Here is a 27991-nt window from a genome sequence, read left to right on the forward strand (position 1 = left end):
TATAATTCGTTTAATATACATGTATATTTTATAGTTCAACACGTATACACATACAGGCATCCCATTTTAATTTTTTCAACAAACTAGTACTAGTATATTCTCGGTTGATTAAATCAACTTTGGATCAGAAATGTATTTAATTAGAATATAATGAGTTGAAGGTGACAAAGAATATATTAATATTCTAAACCAGTGGGCTTGTGAAGTGGTTCTAGGGTTCACGAATGTAAAACAAAAATGTCTTAAGTTTTTGCTGTAGGTCATAAACAGCCTTCACTGAAGTGATAGCGTAAAAACAGAGAGAGAGAAAAAATACCACCCCTGGTCAAAGATAAAAAACGAAAAATTACTCCATTAACTGGAAACAGAACATGCCCAACTTTAAAATTTTTCTCGCTTTTATTGTAACAATATTGTTTTCTTACAATATCAACAATGACTAAATAACATTTTTATAACAAAAAATAAAAATTGAAATTCTATTGTAGCAGCAATAGAAAATTGGAGAAAAAACAATAAAAAGCTGCAGTAATGGGGAAACTAAAAATTGTTATATAGAAAGAACTTGATCTCTTTTGTTTTTGACTGTTAATTTTCACCAAATAAAAACAAAAGTTTGGGACATTCCATTGACGCCTAATGTGAATTTGAATAAAACAAAGCTCTAAAAAAAATTATAATTATCTCCCCAAGATGACAAGGTATATATATATAATTATATTTCACACATTTCTTTCTGAAATGATTGTGGCATAAATGATATTCATACATGTTCAATAACCCTTTTTTACTACTTTAATAAATTCAAACCACGTCACTGCATTCACATAACTGCCAGAACAATAACATTGGAACATAAAAATTTAAAAATTCTCAGAATCGGTAGAAGTATTTCCCCTATACAAAAATTAAAAATACCTACTTGAAATCTTAAACCCGGTTCGATCTTATTTCAAATGACAAGGTATTCGAAATTACATAAAATAAAATCCAATCAGAAAATTAGTTTTTGATCAGCAATCGACAATTTTAAAACGATACCGTCAAGTGGTCAATTAACCAGAGGAGTCTTGTTATAGGCTAGTCGTCTAAGTATCTTTCCATTGTTATTGTTAAAGCAAACTCGTCTCGAGTTTCCAATTCGATCCGGCGCGAGTACATATGATATTTCTGAACGTACCCCAAAATCTGGAGACCCTTCCCGACCTTTCTATTGTGTCAACTCCAAGCTGTAATTTTCTGATGTAATCGGAGACGTTGCTTAAAGGTGCCTGTAAACTATCTATTCAATGTTCTCTCTTTGAAATGGATCTTTGACACAAACCTTGCTATTAAGTTCGAACAACAAAGTGCAAAAAATGTTAACGAGTTTTTTTAATAATGATGAAGACACTACTTTACGAGAGCTTTTGTGGATTGTCCCAAACAATGTATTTTTAAATGTAACCCAACTTTAAAGAGTTTTTTTCCCTTAAGTACAAGAAACAAAATTGTAGCTTGACAACCTTGTCTACAAAAATAATGTTATGAACACTTGCTCTACAAAATAAACAAAGGAGTTTCTGAAAGACAAAACATATTTTTGTACACGATTCAAATCGACAGATACATTGCTAGACCCTGGAACCGGACGATTTTGAGGAGACCTTTGGCCCGTGGTGGGGCTTCATGACGATCACGGGGGCCGGGTGGTACCCAATGTTCCCGCTACCCCCCACGTTAGATTTCCGGCGGGTGAATCGATTCGAGAAGAAAGTTTTCCAAGAGTTAAGAGTTTTAGAGCTCCATACCCACATTCCACTTGTTATACCCACTACAAGTGACATGAATATCTTTAACATGTAGACTTCAACTTGCGGGATAGACTGGGGTAGGCTACAGTCCTTTCCCCCGTCTTCTGTCTTTTCACAACTTAAAAGTTTAGAAGCTGCCAACCAAACGTCGTAGTTCACCCTCTCATAAAAGTAACATCCAATCACACAAGTAGCTGGCACAGTATATAACACCGAAAAAATGCCAATTTTGGCCATTAGTTTTTCCAGTTTTCGAATATTGGTTCCGTCCTGTTTTAAATTATTTCTAATGCGGAATAATGACACAAAGCCAGAGAGAATAAAGAAAGTTCCTAAAAGAAGATACACTATTAAAGGTGCTAACACAAATCCAGTTAATGCTTTAATATCTTGGTTTCCTACATAACACAATCCTGTTAATTCATCACCATCTACTTTCCTCATGGTTAGAATCACGATGGTCATTATGGACGGGATGCCCCACGCCGCCATGTGAAAATAACTGCTCAGGGTCTCTATTGCCTCCTGGCCCCATTTTCGTCCAGCAGCCAGGAACCATGTTAGAGTGAGAATAACCCACCAGAGTTGACTAGCCATTCCAAAGAAATACAAAATAAGGAAGACAATTATACACCAGGTACTGTCTAATCCTTCCTGAATTATAAATTCCGTACCATCTATGGTTTTGTCACATGAAATAGCATTGGGGCCCGTTATGGCCCTGATAAAAAAGGCAAATGAGTAAATGGCATAGCACATGGAAAGGAAAATGATCGGTCGCTCTGGGTATTTGAAGCGACTGGTGTCGATGACAAATGTAAGAAATGTAATCACAGTAGACAGGCAGCAGAGAGAGGCCCAAGCAACCGTCCAGTACTCTGCGAATTTTTTATCCGCCTGACGAAACATGACATCCACGTTACATCTAGCGGCACACGTGGAGTTGTCCGTCCCCGTGTCTACCCGGACAAATCTGTCCGGACACGATATCTCCGGGGGAACGTCTGGAAACCTGTGCCCTTTCGACCCCGGGGATCCAAGGTTTTTCACTTTTGATCCTATGGGTGAATTTGACATCTTAAGTTTTGTAATAATGTCTAACCAATCAGACGGGTCTTTTTCTTTGTCAAATATTCCTGTGCCGTCCGATATTTTTGGATCATCTGTCATGTTTGGCGCTTCCATGCATAAATTATTCGGTTTAGGGTCATCGTGTTGAGGAAGCTTTGAACAATCCAGCATTGGTGGCCACTGAAAACTGAATTTGGTTAATATCGGTGCACACTTACTTTTGACTTCCAAACACATTGAACGACACACTGGTATAATAAGGGTCTCATCTCCCATTTCAGTACACATTGGCGCGAATTGAGAACACAGAAAAAATCGTAATAATCTTGAACATCCAAATTGCACTAAAGGTGTAAACTCATGTACCTGTATGGCAGCATCTTTCTGGTTTGTATGTCCAATTAAATTTGGCATTCTTGTAAGGTTGTATTTCATATCCATACACATTGGTATAGTAATTCTCTCACATCGCGCGTGACGGTGAGAAATCTGTCCCCTAGCCCCCGGGATTAGTCCACCGTAGAGGGTTAGGATGAGGGAAAGCACCCACGTGTGCATTGTCGCAAGAAATTTAGTTGACTGCGTAAAAGTCCAACTACTACATGGCACAGATGAAAAAAATAAACAGGACTGTTTCCGTGTGAAGATCAATACAACAGAGATAGCATATTTAGCTGTTTAGTGTATCATCGATGTAAAGTGAACAGACACTGTGTTTGTAGGAGCGATACACCGATCTAATGTCAACCAGAGCAGCCGACCGGAACAGCAAAACACGTTGTTAAATATCCATCCGCACTGTTTACAATTTATGTTCCTCTAATCTGGCTAAAAATAACGCAAACTTCATCTGAGGTGATTCCGTAATCAATGATTGTTCCATTGATTTTAATTGTAGTGTTTCTAGAGCAGTGTCAGATTTTAAATGAGTCCATGATCTACTGCACTATTTCTTATCTTAAAAATATTCTATTTATTTATCCTTCCGCTAGTCAAGGTAGGCGGTACATATGCCTTTGATCTTGTCGCGAGTGAAGAGCTTCAACGTCAATCATAGCTTTTAAGCATTCTCCTGACATATTTTATGAGTAAATTATTCGCCGAACGATAACATATGGGTTTCTGTTTTCGTCAGGTCAACGCAGTGCTTCAATAGAGAGGCCCTTTTGATATATTATTAAACGGACAATAGTTCATGATTTTATTGTTCCATTATGTTTCATCGATTTAACTTTATATATAAATTTTCATTCTTTAAATTTCAGAGTCTTTGAATTGCTTAAAATCAATGTTTGCTTTTCTTACCTGGCCAGCACATTGAAACTTCCCGTTATGTTTTTGGAGCGAATAGGATATGAATACTTAAAAAGGTCCGATATACGTTTACTAATTATTTATTTAAACACTTGAATGGTGTGAATGGAACTGCATAAAGACCGCACTCAATAACAGAGTGGTCAGTTATAAATACTATTGATAACTTTTTGTAAAAAAAAAAAAAAAAAAAAAAAATCAAACAATAGCGCAAAATCAAACTAAATTATTAGATTGCCAATACTTTTTACTGCTCAGCATATTTTAAATTGATCCTTCTTCGTCGAGGAGACTTATTAAAAAATTAATATACAGAAAAAGAAAATAAATTCTTGAGAAAAAGTTCATTGTTTGCATGAACCATTCAAGACCAAAGAGATTTAATGTTTTATAGAAAGATTTAATTCTTCAGTGGAAGAAAAAATCATTAAAAATAACGCACATATATTACATCACATTTTTCACATTTTTATTATTATGAAATATTGTAAAAGCTAAAAAAAAAATTCCTGGTGCATATTAACATAGTTAACAAACAGCCTTTGATAAGGGATCAAATAGAATCTCGGGTGGAAGTGGAAACTTAAATATCTCTCTCTCTCTCTCTCTCTCTCTCTCTGAAAATTAAAAATGACTGTAGAGGGAGTATTTACATGCATTAAGAATGATTAAAAAAATCGATTTCAATTAAAGCAAAACAAAACAAAAAAAAAATATATCTACTAACAAATTCAATCTCTCAATTTAAAACTTAGAAACATGCAAGAGAGGTTTATCTGCAAAAAACACAAACGCGCTTATCAGAAAAGGGGGAAAACGCACCCTTAAATTACAGCAAGTCTAATGAAATTGTACTGTTTCAAATATTTTATTAGCCAAATCAAATCATAAATTTACTTCCGTCTGATTTAAAAGGTAAAATGTTTGGCAAGCTAGGAAACGGGCCTTTGCCAAAGAAAGCCATTTCCGTAGGCTGATGGTATTCACCCTCATACACGCGGAGAACGGGGTATTGTTAGGTACCAGAGAACCGCGACTATAAAACACGGTATCACTGAGCGAACTGTCACTGCCGTTAAATGGAAGCACCACATTAGGGCCCGACTGAATGCTTTAAAATGATATTGGAATAGTCTGGAGGCTGGAGATAATGGGACGTTTTATGGGGACCTTGATTGAGAATGGCTGGCTCTGTGACATTATTTATACCCAGATTACATTATTATTTCGTCCCTCTTCGTCTCTCGTTTAAAGTTGGGAATTCAACGATAATCATATGGTAATCATTGATAATTTGAGGATGTACTGTAATAGCTATGTTAAGTAACACCATATCCCTTTTTTCTCCCTCTCTCCAGCTCCGTGTAATTCGACTGTGTGATATACAAAACTTTATTGCCAGTGTTTTCATGAATAAATCAATTCACGATAAACATATGTTTCTTTGTAGCTGGCATATCATTACCATAGCTAATGGTCAGAAACATATTTAAATTGCACCTCTTGTAGGCTATGTAATATAAAACCAGATCGTTGAAATTTAAATACCAGGGTGTAAAATTCTAGAGCGGTCTGATTCTGCTGCTTTATAGTCATTGAGAAAATAAGATACATGGTATAGGAATGTAGGACATATGCACATTTGTACATAAAATATCAAAGGGTGTAATGTACTGAGTATACTGCTCTGTGGTTCTTCTTTATCGGCACACAAGCAATCTGACTTCAGGAGGCTGGGAATCAAGAAATTAACCATCATATATATTAACTTAAAAATTTTCGATATACAGCTGTAATACATTCAGTTGTCAACTATCATACATGTACAAAGAAAAAATTCTATCCCTCGCCTCTCTCTATCTGTCTCTCTCTCGTCTCTCTTTCTTCTATCCCTCGCCTCTCTCTATCTGTCTCTCTCTCTCTCAAAGAATGCTTACAAGGCAGGCACGTAGCATCGTTTTTGAAAGTGGGGGGGGGGGAGGGCCAACCAGAGAAAATTTTTTTTTTTACTTACTTAAAAAAGTTGACTCTCTCGGAAAATTTTAATTTGATATTCTTTGATATCACTATCCTATGGTAAAAAGTGGGGAGGCCAACCATCCCTTCAACGAACATTTTCTATAGTAAAAGTAATGTGTTGGGGAAAAAAGTGGGGGGGGGCAGGCCCTCAGGCCCCCCTGTTGCTACGTCCGTGCAAGGGACCATGGCTATTTGTCTGAACTAAACTGAATGTACATCTTCGTATTGGTCTCTTTCTAAAGCAAACATAGGGACACAACATTCCGATGGTCTTGCAAACTTTAAAAAAAAAAGCTTATATGCATTTTTAGGTGGCTTATGAAGACAAAATATCTTTTCTTGTATCTTTTCAATCGGAGGAAATTATCATTTTGCAGTTCAGAAAAGAAAAAAAGTTGATGCATTTCTTGTTACTGTCTGAGATGGCGTGAAGCCCTGTGGTTATAAGAACAGAAGTATTGTGTTATAATTCAAATTTTAACCACAACAAACTCCAAATATTTAGATAAAATCGTCGCTTGAATTGAATTTATATCAAAATATTTGTGTTTAATTAACCAAATCGACGTAGCTATCAAATCAGCAATATTCCTCGGTTAAAGCTCTAACTCTACCGAAGCGTGATTACAATACACCTCAGTGATAATCAGAATAATTGAATTGCGGGCGTGAAAATTAAACTACAAAATACAATTTGAGTCTTTCCACCTTAGACTAAAAATACATTTGGTACAGTTTGAATAGAGTATAGGCCAGTGCAATGTTAAATAAGACTAGTTTTCTCTTTTTGTGTTTTGTGGCGTGTTCTTTGCCCGAGCGAAATTCAGTTTAAATTTACAACAAATATTATTACTAGATATCACAGGTTTTTCTTAAATTTCCTTGATATCACAGGTTTGTCTTAAATTTTTTTATGAGACTTTAGATAATATACTAGTATTTGAAAATATTTGAAAATAACACAAGGAGAAGGAAATAAGTAGAAAAAAGAATCCATACAAATTATACAACTGTCAGAGTCAGGAAATGGATCAAAATAAGACAAAGCAAGTTAACTAAGCGGAAAAATAAATGCTAGGGGATATTAATATAGAAATAATTCAACATGTTTTCCTTAAATTTTAGTGAAAAAAGGCATCAAATTAAGAAATGTTTGTCTTAATCATTAATGCCTGAAGGACTGCAGTTTATGACATAAACTATTAAATAAAATGAATATTACGTTTCTTCATCGTTTTATATAACGCTAAAGACACATTGATAACCTTACATGACGAGCTACGGTCCTTAATCGACAGAAAACATTTCTATGATGTATACTACTCATAACCAAACGCGACGGCAAATGTCTTTCTCGTGTAAAAAAATAAGTATGAAAAAATTGTAAAATTTATCACCTGAGTCAGATAAAAGAATGAGGATAAATGATATAACGTGAAGGGCCTTAGCGGGCCGGGCAGGGCCCGTCACTCTACTGACAGTAAATTTATTTAGCGAAGTAAGAATAATGGATTTGACCATAACATCATAACTGCTTATTCAATAAAATAATGACTCATTAATGACCGACAAAAAAGATAAAACTTTTACCTAACCTAGGTTTCAAATTATGTTCATTTTTCTTTCTTAAGTGACTTTTTAAAAAGGGGAGGGCAAAAGGTACATGTCAGACATTTTGCTTTGCTTCTAAATGATTTGGAACTCACGAGGAACATTCTATCTTCCCTTAATTTGATAAATGTGTCAATCTATAAAGAAATAATACTGTTCTTTAATTTCTACAATAGCTACTCCGATATTAAGCGACATGTCATTCTGAAACACAATATTGTACCAATAAGTGATAGAGGAATTGATTCATTAAACTCGACTGTATGGAAACATTTCTTTATATCCGGGTTGAACGCTATTCATTATGTAGACCTACAAATACGAATATTAAATCCGCAGCCTATTACCGCTGTTCGGAGACCCTCGATCAATACCTGTAATTCCTTTACCCACACTTAAACAGGTAAAAAGGACTCCACATACTTAGGAAGCTCAGGTGATAGCAGGTGCCCGTGATAAGGGGTGCCCAGGTCTGATTAATGCATTAAGAAAAGTTTGATCTCGAGTTAATCCACTGCAGTATTTTAAAACAGCTTCATTCGATGACATTTGTCCCAGCGAAGAGAGGACCTCCCTCAGGTTCGCACTTTGCCCTCGCTTTCCTAAGTAATGCTGTCGGAATGATATAAAATAAATTGCCAGGATTTTTACACAAATTATAATAGTACGGCGGCATAGGGGACCTATTGTGCATTTTGGGATAAAAGCACCATTTTTGGCACAAATATAGACATTCACAATGTAAATAAATCTGGATATTGGGCCATCGCAGAATCACGCCCTGACGGCCATGACAGCCATTTTACAAAATGGCCTCTTAAAATTATTTATGGTTAATATTTCCTAACTTATTTCACAAATTTCACAGACTATCATGGTTTAAGATAGTAAAAACAGTACATTAATTACTATTTAAAACTTTTTTAGTGCTTATAATAAAGTTTATGCATATGACATCTCTTTCTAACATGTACAGCTGAACTTTGCCACTATGTCGTAAGATGAGAAAAAGGTAAGTAAATTTCACACATTCCTCAACCTAAATTGATATTGATTTAAGGATATCCAATCCTCAGCCAGGAAGGATAACCCCAAAAATTCATATTTAATTTGAAATGCATCAAAATGTAGCTTGAAAATGAAATTTTTTTCATGCAACAATTTTCATTATATTAATCTTAATAAGATTCAAGGTTTCTGGAAGTCTTAGAGAAGGTCTTATAAAAGTTGACAATTGTACCCTTTAAAAGGAGAAAAAAATGATACAATACAGTTTAGAGAAATAAGATTTTCTTGAATCCAGCCTTAGATACCAATGATTATTAGCATGATATAAAATGAGAAGTGATTTGTGGTGTCTTGCAATGATAGCAAAAGCCTTTTACACTATGTATTATACAATACATGACGGAAACAGAAGACAAAAAAATACCAAATAAGTATAAAAATCATGACAATTTCTCTGAATACCTGGATACCCATCGTTTTTTAACCTAAAATATATTTGTTGATCAATTTGCAATTAGAAAATGCACAGCTGATATTCCTATTCGTTTTTTCTGCAAAAATATTGGAGATTTGACGATTTTCCCTATATAATATGATTAACTTTAATCTTTACCTTAGAAGAAATACTGTGGATAAATTTACATAACTCTGTGGATTCTAAGATACTTTTATGAGTATTTTTGATTACTTAACTGCTTATTTTATAAACCTGAGGATCGGACTACCTTAATATATGATCCCTTTTAGATATAATTTAATGATACAAAGAGCTTATAAACAGTTTATCTAGTTATCGATATCATTTGAATTTAATGTAACAGTCTTATCTATATTCTTGATATACTTCCCATATAGTCACAGTTACAATATCTACAATGTTTTGATATTATAAATTCTGTATGAAAAAGCTACTGACTTTAAGCAAGGCAGTAAACCCTGTTCATGCGAGTTTAATGCCTTCCTAAAATCACAAAAGCGTCCATTTTATTGTCTATTAGTAAAAAAGTCTCAGCAGCCTGCTTCAATTGGCTCTTGCTATATACATGTACATGAATGCATTTTTAAACTTAATATTGCTAAACTATTGATCAAAGGATCATCTGCTGACTATTCATACAATGATATAAACCATTCAAAGTACTGTAAAATCACTTTTTATTCGCAAGAACTTTATTTACACGTAATTATGCCAAACACTTTCCTCGCAAAATTTAATTTCTCGCGTATGATTTCATTAAGCAATAAACCACAATTCGTGAAATTTTTGTTTTGCTTATCAAGAGTCAATGACTATTTCGCGAAAACAAGGTGTTGCCAAAATTTAGTGATCTACAGTAATTAGTATATGTCGTTTGAGCCTCGGGCTACATATCCTCATTGAAAACCCTACGTGCATAGAAGAAAATCCTAGAATAAATCCTCCAAAGAATGAAACCCCAAAGAATGGAGACGAGCTTGATACTTATGTTAAAAGAAATCTTCGAGGTTTCCTTGTTTCATTTGTAAGACAATCTGGAGAGGAGATTCTTCTCACATCACAGTGATGTCAAGCCCTTCCATCCGGTTATTCAATGGCTTTAATGTTTTAGGGGTGTTTAAGATGAATAGAAATAAGTCCAAACAGAACGAAGACTTTCTTTGACCAAATATTTCAAACTTATCTTTCCAATTCTCTTCAGACTTTCCGCAGAATGGTCTGCAAGCTCAATAAAAGTCAGAACTAAGAGGTAATGCATGTACAGTGCAGCTCTATGTTTCACTGGGATTGCTAGTCATTGATCAAAAAGGAGATCAAACACCTGTAATAAACAAATTAGGTATACTTGGGCCATCTTGAAACATCCGTATTAATCTCTGGTCCACCTACTTTCCTTCAGAGAAGAGCTGATGAGATTTTTTGTCATCCTTGATATGTGCATTCATAAGATTTTGTTTCAGATCAATGAGAAATACAGAGAACACTCTCTTGGTATCCATTTCTTCATTGCTTACTTTGGGGTGTTCTGATGTTTCGCTTACATGTAAAGGTGGACAACAGATTGCAAGCTCTGTAAGAGCTGAAAGTGATCAAAGCTGTAGACTTTTTGAAGGTCAATGCATACAGTAATTAATCTCAAATATTCAATGGAATGTTACAAATTTGGATCAGTCAGCAAACACAAATTTAGAGAGTCAGCAAACAGGACACTCTAAAAAAAATTAGAGTTTGGATCAAATAAGTAAGCATCCCCTGTCGATCGGTAACATAGCTGTGTGCTCCTTGTCTTGATGGGTAAACGCAAATATCCGTAGACAATTCAGTGTGAAAATGGTACCTGGTGGTAGAGGGGGCTACAAAGTGGAATGAATACTTAAAACTTCTTCTAAAGAACACAGAGATTTGGTTTATTCAAAGATATGCTATCATCCCTAGGTCTCGAGTTTGAGCCACAAGAAAGGATCAACGTTTACATGGGAGTATATGAAAACTTGAAATCCAAAAGGTAGAGACGATATGCTCGTGAGCTTATTTTGAATAACAAAGAATATGCGTGAGAAAAGTACATCTGTTGGATAAACCAAAGCTTTGTGTTCTTTAAAAGAAGTTTTAAGTTTTCCTGTAGATATTCATACCACTTTGTAGCCCTCTCTGCCACCAGGTACCATGATTTTAACAAGCTTTTAAAATTAATCAATGATTTTTAAGAAGTTTTTGTTGATCAGTAACCTCCCCTTAAACAGAGAAAGTGTCACCGGAGTAAACCAATCTTCAATCAAGGATGACACAATCCAATGCTTCAGTCTGCTTGGACCTTAAATTTGACATAATATAAAAAAAATGAAAATTTAACGATGACAAGCTCAAAGAAAGTTAATGTACAAATTATCTTGCTTGAGCCCTAAGCACGGATGAGTTTTAAAATTATGAGCACATATACAGAGGTATTTATAAACTTTTTTAATCCAGTAGCTACTATAGTTTTACAGAAGTATGCTTATAATTGTGGCTTATGATAACCATTTTGAAAAATGGCTGCCAAAATTGTTTATGTTTGACCAATGAAGTGGCCCAATATCCAAAAATGTTTGTAATATATTACTCTACCGATACGCTTAATCTCACACTTTTATCACAAAATGCACAATTATTTGAAAATTTTCAGCTATGCCGCTTGACTATAATACTGATTATCAGTCCCATTGTAGATTATATATTAGTTTTTCATTGCAAATCAATGTATATATTTATTACAATAGTTGAAAATAGTTCACAGTCGATGTCACACAGGTGAAAATAATTATAAAAGAAAAAGAAAATGAAGTTTCCAAAATTCATTTAACAATTCATTATTACAATATATACGGGTTTTTTGCCAGCATAGACATATTCATAGTTTGACACGAATCTTTTCTGAATATCAATGATGAGGACATCTTCACCGATACTGGAGAGAGGAACGTGTTTCTCCTAATAAGTATGTGTCTGTGCCTCTGCCGACAGCGATTACGTTTTTATGGACCAAAAGAAAAGAAGAGAATGAGTTTATTTTTATGAAATTTCTCTATAAAACCACGATGCAACTTTAACAGTATTGTGTCAAGTTACCTTTAATTCAGTTTGTGTCTAATAATCTTCTAAAATATAAATTTGGGTTATTCTGAAGTGCAATAATTGGAGAAAAAATCATGAAATACAAAAATAAACTCAACGTTAAATGTAAAAGTGCTTGTTTCTCTGTAGTTCATTAATTGCATAAAAAGTTATGAATAACAAGATAAACTCAACTTCTGTCAAAATTCATCAAAAAGGACACATCATCTTTGGCATAGAATAATGTTTTTATAGGAAATAGATGAACATGTATTATAATGGAACAAAACATAATTAGAGAAAAAATCTCATGGGAAAGGAAAACACTAGCATAAATTTCATTAATCATTATTTTATCTTCCGAAAAAATGGCTTATAAATTTTGGTCAAAATAAAAGAAAAGATAATGCAATAGCTGTTTTCTTTTAAAGTTTGGTGAGTAACCTAATACTGAAGGTTAACACAAACTATGCTAAATGCATTACCTGACATGAAAGCTTCCTTGACCACCTGAGAACTACAAAAACACAGAATCCTGGCCTATGGTACTGTAAGTGTATCTCCACCCCTTCTTGAATTTTTTAGAAACGATAAATTAACAAATATACATGAATTCCTCGTTTGTCATAACAATACTTGGATATATTTAAATGGCGAATTTCGAAGTATTGGAGGTGACAGACAAGGGATTCATGTACGGGTATTTGCTACCTTATCATGTCTAAAAATTCCTACAAGAAGGGGGGGGGGGTAGGGTACATGTGCATTAACATTGGTCAGGAGTGTGTGGTGAGAACCACGTGGTACAAAACGGTCTAATTCTTAAACGGTATTTCAAGTTGTCGGAGCATTCGGGGTGACAGAAGATACGCTCTTGTATTTATAAGGTCTAGTACATCTGTATTTAATTTTTATAAGGTCTAGTACATGTATATTGCTAACCCCCCCCCCCCCCCCTCATTTCTTTTAAAACATAAGACCGAGTCAGTTTTAACTTACTTTCACAGTCAATTTTTTTTACACGTAAGCAATATATGAGAATTTACATATGTTTTCACAGAAAATATATGTGTGGAGGGGGGGGGGGGTCACACTTTTTCAATAGTAAAAGATTAATTTGGGTTAATTAGGAAAAAGGGTGTGGAGGTGGTGCAGCCCCCATTGCCCCTTTCACGCCCTGGTCCATTGACACTACATTCTTGGTTTAAACACCAATTTTAAGAGAACAATAATTTGTTAGTTCTGTTTCTCCAAACCCCAATGTCTTGGATACAATTTCAGGATTAGGTCCATTGGTAAGAATCGTTTCAGTTTTTGCAGTACTTTTTGCTATTCAAATACATCAACCTTCTTTTCATCTTGACCTTTCCTTACACCTTAACCTCACTTTTCTTGAATTAGCATTTAGCTTATAGTTTTAAAGAAACCATTCAAGATCGTGTGCTAATCAAACTTTATAAGTTGGTAAATACTGAGATGTAAGACATTTAACTTCATTATTTTTTTTTACTTTGACCTTTCCTTTCACCTTAATCACTCTTTTCTAAAAGTACCTCAGTTAAAAAAAATTTAAGAACAGTGTTATCAAACTGCACATGCCGCTACATACTGATGAGAGCCATTCGACTGCATCAATATTTTCTTTACCTTGACCTTTCCTTTGAACGATCACCCTTTTTGAAATTAATGTCAAACCCCGTAAGTTTAAAAATACTGATATAAGCTATTCAACTGCATCAAAATTTTGACCTTGACATGTCCTTTGATCTGACCTTACTTTTATCAATTTGTGTTTACCTCAGCATTTAAAAAAAGCATTCATGGTATTTTTTTAAATTAAACTTCACTTGGTAAGCATTTCAACCGCATAAACATATTTGCCCCTTACAATTACCTTTCCTTTGACCTTGAGTATATTTTTCTTACATTTGTGTTTAGCTCAGTTTTAAATAAACCAATCGAAACATTTTATTAAACGTAATATATTGAAATTTAGATATGAGTTAGAGTTATCCAACTGTAACGTTAACCTATTCAATTACGTATACTGTAACGTCAAGACGTTTGACCTAGAATTGTCCTCTAACCTTGCCCTCACTGTTCTTAAATTTGCATTTTGTTTAGTTTTTAAGAAATCATTTAAGATATATTTATGTAAGCTTATGCACTTATACATGTACATAATTTGCTGAGAATTTATAATCTACATGTATATCCAATTTTTACAATTCAATCTATTAAAAGAATCCATCCATGATTTTATCATCAAATTTCATACACTAATGCAAATTTTTATGGTGCATTACTTTTATATCTTCGGAGGGGCATTCATGTCCTATGGACATATTTCTAGTTTTTATATCATAACGAACTCCTGAAAAGTTTTAAAATGACAAAACTTCAATGAAAATTTTGCACTTTAATAAAACTTTTTTTTTTTTACTTGAGATGATTTTTCAAAAACAAACCGAATTTTTACTCAGAACGGCATATCTTTGCTCAACGCTAGAGTAAAGTTTTGTGTACTCTTATTAATTTTCTGATATTTGATGAGACTAGTCCGTGCAAATATAATCAAAGAATGAGAGCTAGATTTCGATTGAATATTTTTGTCGAATAAAGTGGCTTGAACTTTGTTGTTTTTTAAAGAAATGAGAATCATTAAATTGGAGAAAAACGTTTACATCTCAGTACGCTTAGTCATTTTTCTTTTTACCTTTAAGATCTGTAACTTATGAAATCATTAATGATTTATCCTCAAGTCAAACTTACAAACTTATAATTAACAGAGTTTTGATCTTTAGGGGCTTACTCACATACATGTAGATCAATCATGATGGCATTATCAGTTATAAAGACCGAATTCAAAAGTAAAACATACTTTTCCCTTTGTTGGCCAAGACTTAGACAATTAAATATGGTATAAAAATTTGTTTAAATTCAGATCATAAAGTCTTTTATGAAAAAAATAAAATTTATAATTGTGAATGATTAAACTTTTTTTCACAGTGTTAATTTATAGACCCTGTTGCATAATTATTTAAACACTTTAATGTAAAATCATCCAAGACAACGTGCCAAATTTTTAATTTTGTGTTTTTCAGTAAGACAGAAATATTTATACCAATCAAATTAATTCCATGCGCAGCCATCTTTATTGATAAAGAAAATATTGTACATACATTTTAGTGACATATAGGTCCAATGGGAAATTGTACACATGCCCCTATAATTAAATATTTACTTATGAGTACTTTTAAATATTTAAAATTTGTTACATAAAATAAACCATTCTAAGGCATCATTTTCCCGCATGGTTTAAGAAAGACACAATTCACAATAATTTAAAAGTAATTATTAAAATCTTTTAAAAGTTAAGATACTGTAGTCTATGAATGATACTATTTTTTTCTTAAATATTCTCCATAGTTTACTATTGTATCAAGTACTTTCACAACTTTACATTGTATTTATATATACACTTGCACCGCTCATAAACGAACTAGAAAAGGCTGGATAAATTGTTCAAAGAACGATAACTTCAATTTAATAAGCGTCATTTTCAGGACGCATTCTTGGGGTGTTAAAAAGATAATTTTGAAAAAAGTAAAATACTGTTTTAATTTTTTTTTATCCCCAACCCCAACCACAGGAGAAAGGTCCTGTGGCAAAAAAGCGTCTGTGTGTCAATAATTTGAATCAGTCTAGGCCTCGTTTTACAAAAAAACATCTAAATCAAAATGTAATTATGCAAATACTTCTCTTCTTACATTACAAAATAAGCTTTTAGAAAAGGTTAATTCCTTTTGAAAAGAATTTTGAAAGATATATTTATCTAAACAATTTTTAACAGACACATAACTTTTGTAAGATTTTACAATCAACTGAATAAGATCTTTTTAAAAACGGGCCTTGGCTATGCTTTTAAAAAAGGAACCTCCCCAATAATGAATTTAAAAACAAACAAAAAACCTCAAAAAGAATACTGTTTATTTCCTGATGGTACAGGATTGTTACTCTGAACACAATATTTCATAATGCCACTCAAATTCATATAAATGTTCTTAGGTAAATCACAAATTCAAATCAATTAATGTGTCACATTTGTTTATATACACTGTACATGTAAATCATCATAAAACAAAAGATGAACTTATTGTATGTACGTAAAGAAAATGTCTTTTGTTGACTAGATACCGATATGCTAAATTTTGAGATTGTTAAGTAAAATGTTGAGCAAATGCTCAGACTAAATAATGTAAGAGATTCTTTATAGGTTCTCCAAACTAAATTTAGACCTCAATAGTCCCTCTATTGCTATAAGTCCCTCTATTTTCTCTCCACCATTTCACACAGACAAGCTCTGTAGTTCCTGGTCCTGTGACGATTTCTGGCGCTCTCCGGTAGCGAAATCCACATTTCTTTGTTGCAGATCCTCCAACTTCCACTTAATCAAGTCATCTGCAATTTCCTATAATCCAAAGTTTAAAGGAATGTTTCTAAGTTCTATTAAAATTGTGAAATTGAAAGAAAGACATTACAGTTTGTTAGACACTGAAAAAAGCTTATCATACCTTTATATCGTTTTCATTCATTCTAGGTCTCTTTTTCCTCAGCATCAGGCAAACATAATTCTACAAGTATATTTAACGACCGGTGTAACTAATCGCTTTGAGACATTTTAATATTTTGTTTTCTAAATCAGTGAGTTATAATTATAAAGTGCAATGTTTTACATACTAGATGCATTCAGTGGTGTCGTACTTGAAAATGTTCAGCTGATGGAAAAATGTAAGGCCAAATGTTATTACAATACGAAATATATTTAATTATTTATATAAAGTGTTAAATATAAACAGTTGTTAGGAAAGTTTGTCAAGGATACGCTTGGCTTCAAGACGGTGCTGTCATCATAGTAGATCAAACATTTACTATTCTGGTAAAACTTCACATTCAGGCGAAACACGATGGTGTGAATCGATGATGATAACTACAAATCAAATAATAAAATAAAAGCGGCATTTATCGACATATTTTTAAAATCAAAACAGTGTGCTCTTTTTTATACTACATATAACGTAAATTACAAAGGAAATATATGCTTTACTTTGATAAACGTATACTCACGTTTTTCCTACAACAGTGCATGAAACACAAAGAACACGGGCAAATCAGAATGACAAGAACGGATCCAAGCAAAGCTAAGATAGCGAATAATCCACCCTCTCGGAGAATGAGGCAGAAACCAACAAAAATGCTAGCAGTGAACAGGATTATTGCAAATAAAAGACAAAAACGCCCTTTAGAAACAAAAAGAGGATAGTTCCGGAAAAGTGCTCTTGAATTCAACTCATCCTTAATGACGTTGTAATGGTTAGCACACTGTAAAAATAAAATGAAAACCACTTTTTTCTTTAATAAAATATCTATTGAAAAAATTAACAGTCAAAGATTTCCATTCACACTACTTCAGTTTGTCTGAAAATTTTGATTATTTACATCTGCATTTTACAATTTTTAAATTAAAAAAAAATTAAAAAAAAAAGAACAGAAATTTCTGAGGAGACTGTAGCTCTACTGGTTTGAACTTATGACAAAAGACATTTGGACTTGAAACAATGACAACAGCAATAAAAAGAATAAAAAATCCTTGGGTAAATGTTTTTGACTGGCAAGTTTTATTGATGTTTGACTAAAACTAAAAGAAGGCAAGCCTTTTGAAAGAATTGAACTGGCTTTTTTTATATTAGTCGTAACCGTGACAACACTATTCTTAAAAATAAAAAAAGATATTAGGAATATGTGTTTTTAGGTTTAATTTTGTGTGGCCTACTTGTGAAGGAAGTTTCATGGACACCAGAACAAAACTGTAATTTGGAGAAGATTTTCACGAAAACAATCTAGTTTCAGTACCCATAGCCATATCATACACCAGAATCAAAACCAGAGGATTTTAAAGTATATGTACTAGCATCGACGTTATATGGAAATTGGGAAAATATCATAATTAATATTTTTCAAAATTAATTCAAGTCAGAGTAGTACTATTTTTTTCTCTTTTGCAGGGTATTTATTGACCTTTTTTTGGAGCAAAAGATTAAGACCTTTTTTAATACCGATTCTGATTTACTTATACATTTATTTTAAAGGACTTTTATTTGTGTTTCGAATCATTTGTATGAATTTTTATTTCATGAATTCGGAAACAACATGCACTTTTTAACAGTAAGGATGGGGCAATACATGCCTCTTAGACCCCACTAAAAGAACCCTGATTCCACTCAGTAAATTCAGAAGTTGCAAAGTAATGATTTCCTACAAATAGTTGATCACTTATAAAACATTGAATGTGAATATGCAGTTTGCTATTACCTCTATGGTATCGAGATCAAAAGAGGCGATTTTCTCTTTTCGTGATCTTCCAATGGATGAAATCTGTAAGAGATGCCATGGTCCAAAAATTTTGCTTTCGAGGCAAACTTTTGACAAAGAAAGGTTCCAGTATATGTGTTTAGAGTGGCATTGTCCACTGCAATAAAAAGATCTTTAATTAATTTCAAAAATATAATAAATAAAAAGCAAAAGATATTTTTACATGCACTGGTCATAAAAGCGTGGAACAGAAAAAGTATATGATTGATAATTGATTTATTAAATCAATATGTGCATTACACATTATTATCACTATAAACAACCAATTTTATTGACAAATAAAAACTCACTATTCCGTCTTTTATGTAAAGGATCAATTGAACCTACAGGAAAAAAATAAATTTATTTCAACTCTTAAGAAAACCCTGGATGAACTACAACATGCACTAAATGAATTTCATACATATTGTCCACAATGGAAATTTGCAAGTGAATGCCATTGTTTAATCCTTGGGGTGTTTCGTACATAAGTATACCTCTTTAAGGATGATTCAGACTGTCTGAGATGATATTGGACTGCCAGATATATAAACTCCGTATGCAGGTGATGAAGGTTTAAAACAAAGATTTCTGTATTTTCAAAATAATGTTGAGAAAAGTTATAGAAAATGTTACAGAATTTAAATATTTAGGAGTTAAAATTTGTAAAACAAAAAAAAAGCTATGTACGGCATTATAAGAAAAATTAGACAATTTAAATTAACTGTTGATTGCAAGTTTGATCTTTTTGGTAAAGTTGTTGTACCAGTTTAATTGTATGACTCTGAAGTATGGGGTTTTGAAAATCTTGATGTTACTGAACGTTTACATCTAAAATACTCTATATAGATTTCAACATATAAAATGATATTGTAGAATGATTCATACTAGGCAAAGCGTTTTTCAGACCCGTTAAATAAAATTGTAAATGTATTATACAAATATACGTTAAAACTTTATTACGATGGAAATTTAGCAACCCTTGGTTAAACTGCATACAGAAAATCTGTAACATGTGCATGTGGTTTATATCATTTATGAATGATCACACAAGGGGATGGGGGGGGGGGGGCAGCCCGCGAAAAAGAATAAATTTGCCCAAACAAACATAATCAATCATATTTTAACACAAACTTCTTTCAGTGCCAAATGTTCTTCTTACAATAATTACATTACCCTTATATCACTTTATTGTCTTCAGCCAAAAGTGTGTGTGTGTGTGTGGGGGGGGGGCAACCAGCCTTTAATGAACATTTTAATGTAAAAATTATTTTTGAAAAAAGTGGGGGAGGCTGCCCGCCCCCTTTTTATGTTCCTACGTGCCTGAGTTTTTTTTGTTTGGGCGAATAAACTGAACTTGAACTTGATAATTTTTGTTGGGATTAGAATTACAAGCACTTTATCAAATTAAAATTGAAATTATGCATAAAAAATTATAATAAAAAAAATCAGTGACACCTGGATTCAGATAAGCCTCGTATATTTTTGCAGGTACATCAATTTCTCTTTGTGCGTCAATGTAAACGTAGGACTTTAAAAAGGGAGGTAAATCTTTTCCTAAAGGCCGAAGAAGTAACGGAATCACGTTAACATCGGAAAAACCCGTGAAAGACAATTGAGCTGCTTCACGTGCTTCAGTCACGCACCAATGACTCTGTAAATAGTTTGGACTCAAAATTATTAGAACTTTGACACTTTTCCGCATATTTTCTGCAATGTTGTCGTCAATATTTTTCCCGGGAACGAAATTCCTTTCGAAGTTCATACATTTCATATGAAACCTCTGCTCCATACACCCACAGATTTCGTTTGCATCATCCCTATCCTCTGAACTATACGATATAAACAAATGATACTTCTTGTCCGACTGCAAAGGTAAAACGTCAAGTTCACAGTGTTCGTCATTCTGTAGAGACTGTGCATTCTCAGATTCAGTGAAACTCAAATTTTCCTCTCGATCCAGATGCAATGTATGATTAAAATGTTTGTTTTCAAATTCACTATCCGATATATCACTACAAATGTTGTTTGAAAGCAGAGGTAATCTGTCTGCTGCCATCATTCTAAGTTCCAGCAATGTGATTTCCATTTACTCTCAATTTCATTTCTGAGAAGTTTGGAATCCAGATAGTGTCATTTTTCATTTAGCCTAAGTTTTACACGATGTCTGTTGCATTGCCCTAATATCATTTTCTTTATTCTACATGTATATAGATGATGAACTTCTCAATTGTCTTTTCTTTTTATTTTTATTTGGATAAACACTTCTTTATTTTTTTACTTTTACATATTTCTTGAATTTGTTTTCGACAAAATTAATTATTTAACTAATAATTATGTCATATAGAGAGCGCCATACATTATTAATTACGTTTATAATGATGATCACACTGCATGACCATGCATATAGTTATGAGGCACTTAGTTTCTTTGTTCTGTTTATCGAGTTACTTTTTACCCTTGATTCAAGTAAGTATTATTTGCCACATAATGTAATGTGCTGTTATGCTTTTTATGATGTTTTGTACAAATCTGACTTTTGAATCATACATGAAATGCTATTTTTATAAAAATGTGAGTGTTAAGACAAAAATAGATGGGAATTTACATGTTTACGCGAGCTATTTCTAGTCATTGCTAGCTGTTGCCCGCATGGCGCATGGTTAGAGCGTCTGCTCTAGAGTCGCGTTCAGTAAGTAGTTGATCCTTATGTCGCGGGTTCGAATCCTACTGTGGAACGTGGAGACCGATCCTTCGGACGAGACCGTATAAACCGAGACTGGTCCCGTGTCGCAGTGGGTGCTGGCACGAAAAAGATCCCTCCCTGCTCAATTGCCCTCAGTGCCGAGTTTATAAATAAAATTTGCATATCTCCACCAGCAAGTGGTGGCGTCTCAATATTAGTGAAAAATTCTCGAGAGGGACATTAAACATTATACAATAAATCAATCTAGTCATTGCTTAAGAAAAGTAAAAGATTTTAGTTCAACAAAACGGTTAGGCATGTAGGTATATATACGAGAGTTGTCAAAAAAGTTCTGGACAATGACGTTTTTTGTTGAAATAAATTGTTCTGTATAAATCCATTTTATATCAAAATATCTCTTATGAAAAATCAAGTCAGAATGATTTAATTTTTATTGATGGAACTTAATATTTGTGTAAAAATCGGGGTCTTTAAAGAGGCTTTATAATCATTTTCTGATATCTTAAGTATCGCTTACTATATAGACAGTGAAAATACAAAACAAAAACCCTAACAAATATGTGTCAAAACTTGACTGAACAAGATGTGTTTGTGAAACACTGATGCCCCTGTATAGCAACATAGCGAAAGGTAAGCTCTCTCAAATGCAGTACCCTTAGTAAGGCCTTTTCGCAAGAAATACAAATGTGAAATTAGAAAAAGCCCTAGCGCCACCCGTTCAAAGGTTATGAGCAAGATTGACGTTTTTAAAGGTAGGACAAACTCCGTGGTCAAAGTCAAAGGGTCAAGGTTGTTGATTTCTTAAGAAAGGCTTTGTTTTCAAAGATTACATATGGGAAGTATGAAAGTGCTGGCCCTTACCCTTCAAACGTTATGACCAAGGTTAAGTTTGTAGAAAGTAGGTCAGACTCCAAGGTCAAAGGGTCAAAGTTGTTGATATCAAATGAAAGGTCTTGTCACAATGATAACATATGTGAAACATGAAAGCTTTAGCCCTTACTGTTCAAAAGTTATGGCCAAGGTTAAAGTTTGTAAAAAGTAGGTCAAATTCCAAAGACAAGTTCAAAGGGTCCAAGTTCTTGATATCAAATGAAAGGTCTTGTCACAAGGATTAAATATGTGAAGTATAAAAGCCCTAGATCAAACCCTTCAAAAAAGTTCAAGGTTGTATTTGAAAAATAGGTCAAACTCCAAGCTCAAAGTTAAAGGGTCAAAGTTCTTGGAATCCAATGAAGCGTCTTTTCACAATGATTACATATGTGAAGTATGAAAGCCTTAGCCCTTACCTTTCAAAAGTTATGACCAAGGTTAAAGTTTTTTATGAGTACAGAAATCTCCAAGGTCAAGGTCAAAAGGTCAAAGTTGTTTGTACTCAATAAAAGGTCTTGCTACAAAAATACAAATGTAAAGTATAAAAGTCTTGGTATTCACTTTTCAAATGATATGGCCCAAATAAAAGTTTGCAATTTTTCTTTAAAAGTAGGGTCAAACTCCAAGGTCAAGGTTCAAAGTTCAAATTTGGTGATACCCAAAAAAGGTCTTGTCTCAAGGAATACACATGTGAAATATGAATGTCGAGAAAATTTTACCTTAAGTTTGCCTTTGTCCAGAAATATTCCAAAAACGAGAGTTGTAGACAAAAAATGTCTATTCGCTCAAATGCAATATTCATAAACAGTAGTGGCAGCTAGGTAAGATATGTTAATTTTAACACAAAATTGAAATGATTATTGAAATAATTATTAGCCTCAATAAAATAAAATCATCAGACGCTTGAAGGGTATTTGGAATGATGTGACACTGAACACATGCATGCAGGAAAGACGCTGATACTGAAGAGTACTAATTTGATACTTATACAAAAATTTCTCATTAATCTTTAATTATTTAAATTAATTAAAAAAATAATATAGATCAATAGGAAATGTTTAAGCTCGTGTAAGTTTACATCCAACTCGTGCCAATGTTCAGGAATATAATTTCAATGACCCTAAGATATATAAAAAAAAAATATACGGGACGTTAGCTTGCCTCTATCTTAGATTTTTTTTGTTTTAAGATGGTTAGGAGAGGGTAGGCTAGCTTTTTATTGGTATCGTATATGAGGAATGCAAGCAATTTTTCGTGAAATTGGAAACTTTGTATTTGATGGATTGATTAGTGCTTCAAGCCGAGCCGGCAATATTTAGCCATTTTTCGGCGAACTTTGTATTTGAAAAAACTTTTCACAGCGTATCATGATCCATCTTCCCAAGTCGAGAGTTTCTGATCCGCTCCGCTCCACATAAACCCTTGTCCGAATAAACTAAGATTGACGGGGTTAGAAATGCGCTCTCTGATTGACCTCATACAAGTTTTCAGGAAACAATCAAAATCATTGTTTTATTTATAATGAAACTAAATCTTAAACAGAAAAACACGTCAAGTTTGCAGTCCCAAGGATAACGTCTTTATCATTAAATAGCCCAGTTAAAGGTTTGTATCAGATATTTTAACTTAGTTATATTGAATTTATTAACGACTACCAATAATCTCGAATTCTCTGTGAATATGTTTACTCTGATTGGCTAATAGCAGAGGTCAGTTGAGTGTAAAACGTGTAATCTCGCTACTTACGGCGTGACAGTAAACCCCGTCAAATTTAGCCTATTCGGTCAAGGGTATATGTGGAGCGGAGCGGATCAGAAACCCTTGACTTGGGAAGATGATCATAATATAGTCAACCATGTTTTACATTGTTCTAAGTACAACAAAAATCGTTTGTGACACATTTTGCTACCAAAAAAGCTATTTTTTTAACAAATGACATTAATTTAAATCTGTTTCACAAAGGGACAAGATGTAAGATGCCTTCCTACAGAAGTTATTGTTCGAGCGGGAAATACTGGGAATGGCAGTATACATGTAAAAGAGCATGTAGTAAAACAATATGTGTACAGAAACAGTGCTACACCTGTCCATCGCACACTTTTGCTAGATATAACGGATTGATCAAGTACTGTGTCAGCGATGTAGAACATTTTCATTGCCCTAAATCTATTTGCCAAAAGGAATACCCGTATTGTTTCGAAGGAAATTGTCTTGATTCATGCCCTGAATACACCATCGGATACAACAAATCGTGTGTGATGACATGTCCATCTGAAGCAAAGTATATAACGGCAGTTTCTTTGTGAAGGGGTCTGTTATTCAGGTTATAAGATGCTCATCGAAGTGTCCGGTTTCCCACCCATTCAGTTCCGTTTTAATCATTTTTATCACTGTTTAAAAGAGTGTCCGTCTTTTTCCATGCAGAATTTCACCAAATGTGAATTGTCGTGCCCCGATGACCGCCCTTTGCTTTTCAATAAAACATGTCGATCAACATGTCCTCCTTCAAGTCCTTTTACTTCTCTCAGAACTTCAGTATTTAATAAAATTTTCGTGTGTTCCGAACATTGCAATGATATGATGGCCTCTTATAGAAACGTTTGCGTTTCTGTTTTGTCCAGCCAAATCGCCGCTGGAATATCATGGAAAATGTGTAGAAACATGCCAAAAAGACCGTCCTTTTATTAACACTACACCAGCAAAAAAAAAGCATCTATGTCTTTTCAGCATTGCGTCGTGAAGTCCCACCCGATACATTTCTATGGATGAAAAATAAGAAATGTGTGACTGATTGTCCAGCCAAATCGCCGTTTGAATATCGCGGAAAATGTGTAGAAACGTGTCAAAAAGATCGTCTCTTCATTAATACAGAAGAAAGGACTTCAGAGCACCATCACCAGTGTGTTTCAAAATGTCCACTTAATAAAGAACTGATATGCGGTATATTGCATATATTTGCCCCCCAAATCAAACTTTGATGGAGATATATTAATTAAGTTCTTAAACAGGGGAGTATATGCTGACTTCAAAGCACTGAATATTTTCACAAGTAATGACGCCATATGTACGTAATGACGTCACAAACATGACGTAAATTTCATTTTTCTTATGAAATTCACAGAAAAGATCGTACATATTTCGTCGATATTTTGAGTAAAAGTCACCGAGTGCATGTGTGTTCAGGATCGTATATTTTGATATAATGTGTAGAATGATAATATCAATGAAATATGTCAATATTGGTCCGAAAACAAACTTGCGTCTAATTTTTTAAAGCTAAAATTGTTGAAAATTTATCCATTTTGTCTTCTTTCTAAAAAAGGATTAAAACAAAATGGGACTAGTTTGTGAAGTCATAAAACAAAATTGTGAATACACTGCTTTGACACTATAAAATTTTCTGTTAATTTATATTTTTCATACAATTTATTGAATTCAGCACATTTCAGGACGTTTTCATAATTTGACTTTTGTCGGGGCAAATATTTGCTATATACTGCATATAGTTCTTTGCATGGATAAAGAAATAAAGCATGCGTGACTGATTGTCCTAGCAACACTTTGGTTTTCAATAGTACCTGTGTCGAGGCATGTCCAAAAACATTTCCTTTAAACTACACAAAGGTACAACAGGGGAAAACATGAACATATTTGTGTGAAAAAGTGTCCTGGAAATGCTTATCAATACAAATATTTCTGCTTTGATCAATGTCCGACTTATATGAAATATATTCTGTCAAACTGTACATTAGAATGTCCGAAAACATACCCGTACATTTATATGGACAATGTCACTTGTGTACAATCATGTCCTGATCATTACGTTTATAATGGAAAAAGTGTGCTAAAAATGTCCAAGAGAGCACTTCTACATCGAAAACAAACAGTGTGTTAACGTGTGTTCAAGATATCGGCGCTTCAGAGACGAACAAACCAAGGAATAGTGTGCTTGAATTCGTCTTTTTGTCCTAATGGTACAGTTATTAATTGAAAACACACCTCACTGTGTAGGAGAGTGTCCGGAGAGTATGTTGATAATAAACAATATCTGCACACGCAGCACTTCATGCCCCAAACAATACCTATAAAGAGAATGTTACATTGGGAAACGTACTAAGAAATGTTCCAAAAATTTATACGTGGACGTTAACCGATGTGTTAACAAGTGTCCCCTCTTCTAAAGTAATAGTAGGACACAAATGTAGTAATGATTGCCCAAATTACAAACCATATCGGTATGATAATTACAGTAATTATGACAATCCTTTGACTGATTGTGTGACGGTCTGTCCTAATTATTACGTCATTTACCGTAGAAAATGTATCATGGGGTACGAATGTTCGAAAAGCAGTCGTTACATATATGAGGGTCGCTGTTATGACGTATGTCCAAACACACCTACCGGATGTAAGGGATCCTGGGCACGTGTGTTTGATCAAGAATCCTATGTCAATAGTGGTCTAGCATTGATTTGTACTGGTTTTTCGGGTTTCTTTGCATTAATATGCATAGTTTGCTGTTATAAAGGCCGACCAAACATCGGAAAAGAGACTGATCGCAAGGAGGTTGGGTGAGTACTTTTACTAGATTAAAAAAAAATTATTTGGTAGTTTTTGGACTCTCTCTCTCTCTCTCTCTCTCTCTCGTTGTATGTGTGTTAGGGTGTGTGTAAAGTTTGACTTAGAATTCAAGCATTAAGTGAACGCAGGCGATAACATATACGTGTTTATGTGCTACTTTAAAAGAACTACACATGACATATTGACTGTATATTATTTTTTTTAATTTTTCCAGGACGATTCACGATCTTTAATTGAAGATATTGAGTCAAGACCAGTATAGCATCATGTATTTGAAATATACATTCTTACTTGAGTATGTTTTTTTACCACCGTATTTTATTGTACATGAAAAAAAGAGTCTATATATATATATATATATATATATATATATATATATATATATATATATATATATATATATATATATATGTTAGTTGATTGCTGCTTGCTTTTCTTTTAACATGTTCCAACTTTGACATTTTTATGAATTGTTTTTCAATAAAGTTATACACCGTTAAATACATGTATTGTATGTTTTTAAATATTAAGAAATTAATACTCTGAAGTTTATCCGTTGTAATAAAAATATGGTATAAATTTTTTTACGTTTGGAATAATGAATGTTACCATCGAAATACTTCTGTCTCTTGTAAAATATATTAACGCATAACAAACAGTATGCGGCACCCGCGTAACGCAGTGATTAGCATGTTGACCGCAAAGTAAGGAGTCGATCTTGATATTGCAGATTTGAATCCGACTGTGGGACAAAGAAACAGGCCTCACGGATGAAACTTTATAAACTGAGATCCCTTGTTGCAAAAGACGCTGGGGCAAAATGATCCCTTATTACTTAAAGGCATCAATTTTGCAAGAATAAAATGAACATCTATCCACCGCCTCACATTATTTGTTAACAAAAAATGAAGCGTTTACTCACCTAATTCAATAATATCATTCAATTATATATCATTTTGTTTTTTGTGTTGTCATATTTGTAAATTTTATAGTAAGGATATTCAAGACTTAACAAATTTGCATAATATAGTAATT

General features: G+C 33.5%; 2 protein-coding genes and 1 pseudogene across 2 annotated transcripts; 1 reads left to right on the top strand and 2 right to left on the bottom strand.

Annotated features, from left to right (window-relative positions):
* Positions 1 to 380: 380 nt before the first annotated feature.
* On the bottom strand, positions 381 to 3719 carry LOC134241668 (frizzled-9-like). Its single transcript, XM_062723701.1, has one exon. The coding sequence runs from the start codon at positions 3420 to 3422 to the stop codon at positions 1614 to 1616; it is 1809 nt and encodes a 602-aa protein (XP_062579685.1). The 5' UTR covers positions 3423 to 3719; the 3' UTR covers positions 381 to 1613.
* A 13012-nt stretch (positions 3720 to 16731) lies between these two features.
* On the bottom strand, positions 16732 to 20883 carry LOC134241669 (uncharacterized; annotated as a pseudogene).
* Positions 20884 to 24748: 3865 nt separating this feature from the next.
* On the top strand, positions 24749 to 26319 carry LOC134241670 (uncharacterized). The gene is made up of 2 exons (XM_062723702.1): positions 24749 to 25028; positions 26228 to 26319. Exons 1-2 carry the CDS (start codon positions 24794 to 24796, stop codon positions 26317 to 26319), a joined length of 327 nt encoding a protein of 108 aa, XP_062579686.1. The 5' UTR covers positions 24749 to 24793.
* Positions 26320 to 27991: the final 1672 nt, after the last annotated feature.

This window comes from Saccostrea cucullata, unplaced genomic scaffold (genome assembly GCF_032062105.1).
Source record: "Saccostrea cucullata isolate Sc308-1 unplaced genomic scaffold, CSIRO_AGI_Scuc_v1 ctg2934, whole genome shotgun sequence".
Classification (NCBI taxonomy): Eukaryota; Metazoa; Mollusca; class Bivalvia; order Ostreida; family Ostreidae; genus Saccostrea; species Saccostrea cuccullata.